This window comes from Arachis ipaensis, chromosome B09, assembly GCF_000816755.2.
Source record: "Arachis ipaensis cultivar K30076 chromosome B09, Araip1.1, whole genome shotgun sequence".
Taxonomy (NCBI): domain Eukaryota; kingdom Viridiplantae; phylum Streptophyta; class Magnoliopsida; order Fabales; family Fabaceae; genus Arachis; species Arachis ipaensis.
In genome coordinates, this window is record NC_029793.2 from 435,412 (window position 1) to 440,131 (window position 4,720).

At 35.7% G+C, this 4,720-nt stretch overlaps 2 protein-coding genes across 7 annotated transcripts in view; one reads left to right on the forward strand and one right to left on the reverse strand.

Moving 5' to 3' along the window:
- The window catches only part of LOC107618876, a 3,041-nt gene extending 2,246 nt beyond the window's left edge, over positions 1 to 795 (reverse strand). Inside the window, exons 1-2 of one of the 4 annotated variants that reach the window (XM_021112258.1) lie at positions 618 to 795; positions 360 to 491 (exon numbers count right to left, since the gene is read on the reverse strand). In XM_021112258.1, coding sequence (XP_020967917.1) covers positions 360 to 364 — 5 coding nt within the window. In that variant the 5' untranslated portion in view covers positions 365 to 491; positions 618 to 795. Of the gene's footprint in view, positions 1 to 359; positions 499 to 617 lie in introns of all 4 variants that reach the window. The other 3 variants (XM_016321050.2, XM_021112259.1, XM_016321051.2) reach the window with 3 other exon arrangements.
- Positions 1,464 to 4,720, forward strand: part of LOC107618304 (2-(3-amino-3-carboxypropyl)histidine synthase subunit 2) — a 5,309-nt gene continuing 2,052 nt past the window's right edge. The window contains exons 1-5 of one of the 3 annotated variants that reach the window (XM_016320333.2): positions 1,464 to 1,870; positions 3,005 to 3,167; positions 3,411 to 3,634; positions 3,968 to 4,076; positions 4,311 to 4,643. In XM_016320333.2, the coding sequence (XP_016175819.1) occupies positions 3,087 to 3,167; positions 3,411 to 3,634; positions 3,968 to 4,076; positions 4,311 to 4,643 (747 nt within the window). In that variant the 5' untranslated portion in view covers positions 1,464 to 1,870; positions 3,005 to 3,086. The remainder of the gene's footprint in view (positions 1,871 to 3,004; positions 3,168 to 3,410; positions 3,635 to 3,967; positions 4,077 to 4,310; positions 4,644 to 4,720) is intronic. The other 2 variants (XM_016320335.2, XM_021112257.1) reach the window with 2 other exon arrangements.

Consider the following 4,720-nt stretch of genomic DNA (forward strand, 5'->3'; position numbering starts at 1 on the left):
ATAATGATCGAATCTATTGGGGTAAAGAAAAGGAATATGAAGCGCTCCTCCTATGCAACCTCACGGATATAGTAATGCTGAGCTCAGTCCTAGTTATTCCTTTTTATCAATTTTTGCAGAAAACAATTTAGTATGAAACAAATACAAATCACTGGGAAAAAGAAAGAAAGAAAGAAAGCTCAAAATCGTTAATTTCAATATTATCCTAAGTCCCAAACTATCACCATACATGATTATGACTTATCGGTCCAAAAAGCGAAATTATCGATACCGATAAAAGAATAAATCGCAAATATGCTAAAAAGTTAGAAATAGAAGGAGCTAAATTTCAGTGGATAGGATTGGATTCAGAAACATACCCCATATGCGTGCAGTGTCTTAAAGACCCCTCAAAAACCCTAGTGAGATCAGCTCAGCTGTGAAGAATTCGGGGGGAAATGGAGAAGTCGAACCCGAATTCCTTTCAGGTAGCGAAAATCCGGAGAGCGATACTGAAAACTACGAAGGCAAAAGGTAAAACTAATATTAAAAAGAACGATCAACGATGAGGTAGATAAGTAGAGGTAGAATCAAAGCAAGAGTGAAGAGAGAGAGAGAGAGAAGAAAAAGAATTGAACCTTTTTTTGTTTTGGTATATGTGTTCCCTTGTTTGCTGAAACTGATAGCCTCCTTTTCTGAAGTGGCGATTGGCGAAGGCGATAGCGTTTTGGATTCTTCTTTCTTCTCTCTTCTCTGCCAACGACGAAGAATTATTTGCCCATGCTCCGTCATTATTTATCCACCACCATCTAATAATTTTCAATTACTTCAATTTTCTTTTCCTTATTTTTTGTTGTTTAATATTTTTTTTACTTGTATCATCTGTTTTACAGTTCCTAGCTTCCTTGCTTTTCTTTTCTTTTTGGGATGAAAATTTCTTTTGGTTATTTACTCTTTTTTTTAACAGTAGAGTATTCTTTTAAGCTAATGGATGTTAATTAATAATTATGATTCCACTTGACAAGTTGTGATCTAATTTCTGATTTTATTAGGTACAAGGCTTATAGGTGCTTATTTTGGGTATATCTGTTATTCTCAGAATTAAGTCAATTATTCTAGTTTTTATTAAGTTCCTAATATTATAGCATAGCATGAATATGCATGATTACGTGTCACTTAGTAATTAGTAGAATGAACTAATAAATCACATTAAAAAAAGCAGCCGAAAAAAAAATTGATTAGCTAAGAGACTTGCCTGCTTCAAAGATGAGTAGGTAAGTCAAAATTGGTATGAAGATTATCTTATAAAAGTCAAAACTAAAGAAAATTTTGGGAACCTTGTGAATTTTTTATGTTCAGTAGATTTGGGCTTTGGTTTATACGGCCCATTGTAGCAACAGGGATTTAAAAGCCCATGATGCCTAATCAATATGAAATGGGCCCATCAAACCCGACCCAATATTTCTCATCCCTTCTTTTCGGGTCTACCACCACAGCCGGTCTACCACCACCTCCTTTGCCCTCGAAGAAGCAGTTGCCCTCGACGTCGTTCTAGTAAAAGGAAAGCCAAAACCCTAATCTGCTTAGTGAACGTCTCTTTCCTCTTCCTCTCGTCACGCTCTCACTGTCGCTCTCGCACTCAAGCTCTCTCGTCTCCGGTCTCGCGCTCAAGCTCGTCGTCGCTCTGTCTCGTCACCATCTCGCAGTCAGCGCGCGCCTTCCCTGCTCTCGTCGTCGCCGGCGGCAGAAGCAGCAGGTCCTGGGGCACTCAGTCGCGTGCTTCGCCGGTGGAAGAAGCAGCACGTTCCGGGGCTGGTCGTCGTTGTCGTCTTCTTGCTTCGAGTCTCGCGATCAGCTTCCTCCTCGACGTCAGCAGCTGGTCCCCGATTTGGTGAGTTACAACAAACTCCATGTTCTTTCTTGCTCAATTTTGTTCTGTAATTCATCTCTGCACCTTGATTTTGTTGCTGAAAGTTGAATTTGTTGCCGAAAATATTAATTAGCTAATTTTTTTTTGTTGCTGAAAATCCTCACTGAGCTGAATTGTTTACTGACTATAACCTTGAATCTGTTGCTGGCTTGTTGAAAAAATCACCTAGCTAAATTTTTTGTTGCTGTAATTCATCACTGCACCTTGATTTTGTTGCTAAGAGTTGAATTTGTTGCTGAAAATATCACTGAACTAATTCTTTTGTTGCTGAAAATCATCAGGATTGAATTTGTTACTGATTATCATCACCGGAGTTTGAATCTGTTGTTGTCTTGCTGAAATAATCACTTAGCAAAATTTTTTGTTGCTGTGTATATCTGTAAATCATCTTTTGAGCTAAATCTTTTGTTGCTAAAAATTATCATTGTTGAATTTGTTGTTGAACATGAGGTTCATGTTCCCTGTTCAGTTAAATTGTTGTTCCCATGCTCTTTTTTTTTTGTTTTGCTAGAATTTTAAAGATGTTTTTATCACAACTCAGTTGCTATTATGAATTATTCTTGGTATTGATTTGTGAAAAATAGACAAATGTAGATATAGATGCAAATCAAAATGAAGGAAATGTTGGTCAAGCTTCAAATTTGTCCTAGGAAGATATAGATACCGACTTTGAGATCACCCCTTGAATTTGATTTACTGATTGTGTTATTTTTTGCTCTCTCTCTTGTTCATTTAAATTGAGAAAGTATTTTGTACTAGTGACTAGTTTATTATCTCTTTTTGCATTATTAGTTATGTCTAAAAATTGATACTTGATTATTATTAATGTTTGTGAAGACATGCATTTTAAGTTTGAACTTTTGATTTTAATTTTATTTTTATAATTTTATATTTTTATTTAATTATGATCGGGTCAAGTGGGTGAATCAGTAATCCACTAGTTGAACCAATGACCTGATTGACCGAGGCAATTACCAGTTCGGTTCTGATAGCTATGGTTATAGAGCTAACAAAATCAGCTCATTCATTCACTACACGAATTTCCACAAATCCAACACAAAACCTAAAAGAGTTGCTTTTTGGCATATTTTGTAGCGGTTAGTGCCTCAATTATTAATTCTGTTGCAGAGCAGGAAAGGTAAGAGCTTGTTATTTGGGTTGTTTTGGTGTGTAAGCCATGGATTTTGAATCCAAGTATGATATTGCTGCCACTGCCAACTTCATTCACATTCACAACTTCACCAGAGTTGCTTTACAAGTAAGATTCTCTTCCTGACTTTTTCACTTCCTTTGAGTTTCTTTTATACTTTTAGAGTTTAGACTCCACAACTGAGAAACTGGAAAATAGCACAATTATTTGAGTAGCTATAAAATTCAAAAGTTACTATGTAGTTTTCCATGTCTGTTTGGTCTTCGGCTATTTATGAAAACTAACCCGCTCCCCATCAACAGAATTTGAAGTTTTATGTGTAACTGACTAACAGTCCTTTATAAACTTTAGTTTCCAGATCATCTCCTAAAAGATTCAACAAAAGTGGTCGCGGCTCTACGCAAGAGACTACAATCGTTGACCCAACCTAGTGTCACAGGAAATTGGAATGAGACAAACATTGGACTGTTTGTGATGGCAGATACCACCTATGGCAGCTGTTGTGTTGATGAAGTCGGAGCATCACACATCAACGCTGATGTTGTCATACATTATGGACATACATGTTTTAGTCCGTGAGTACTTCTAAAACAGGCTTTTTGAAAGGAAAAAGAATTGGGCATGTTACATGAATCCTTTATATTTTTTCATCTTTAATTGTAGTGATGAATCTGATATGATTACAAGTTTAAAACCATTTTTTATGATACATCCAAGTCATCTAATCTGATATACAGAGTGTTATGCCAAATGCATAATTCCCAGTTGCTATGTTTCTCTGATTCAAAATGTTTCTTGAGTACTTATGGTCACTATAGCAAGGGGTTTCATAATTTAATTCTTCATGCTGCTATAAAGATTGAGATTCTACTTGTGTGCTTCCATTTAATTCCTACTTTTTTCTGCAGGACAACAACTTTACCAGCATATTTTGTTTATGGAAAGGCTTCCATTTCCACAGCTGATTGTGCTGAAAGTATTTCAAAATATGCCATGACCAATAGCAAGCCTGTCTTGGTATAAGTAATTGTTTAACATTTATGGTTTCTTTCACTAAAAAAAGTAAATAAATAAGAAAAGAAAAAGAGAGAGAATAACTGATTTGTAATGTATGGAAAATGAAATAGATGTAAACTTGCTCCAATGATATATGATCATTTATAAGTTGGACTTCCAGTATAATTTCTTCCAGAATAACTTTCAGACATTTATACATATGCATTTAACCATTTTGTCCCATTTGAATTACAGGTTCTATATGGGCTTGAATATGCACATTCAATACAACAGATAAGACAGTCACTGGAAGAATCATCAATTTTAAAAGTTCACTTTGCAGATGTTCCATCTTCTTTTATGCTTCCATCAAAAGATATTACAAAAATAAATGGGGTCTTGGAACCAGCTAGTGATTGTAGTAATACCTCTACAATCAGTGGGGCTAGTGGGACTACATATAGCATGGGAGGATTGATTTGGAAACTACCTGATGGACAAAGCATAGATGACTACTTGCTCTTTTGGATTGGAATTGATAATTCAGCTTTTGCAAATATTGTGCTCACGTTCAATGTCTGTGAAATAGGTAAATAACTTACCCTATCACGCATCTAGCTTGCATAAAATTTGAATCCAGCTTGACTTCTTGTCTACTAATAAGT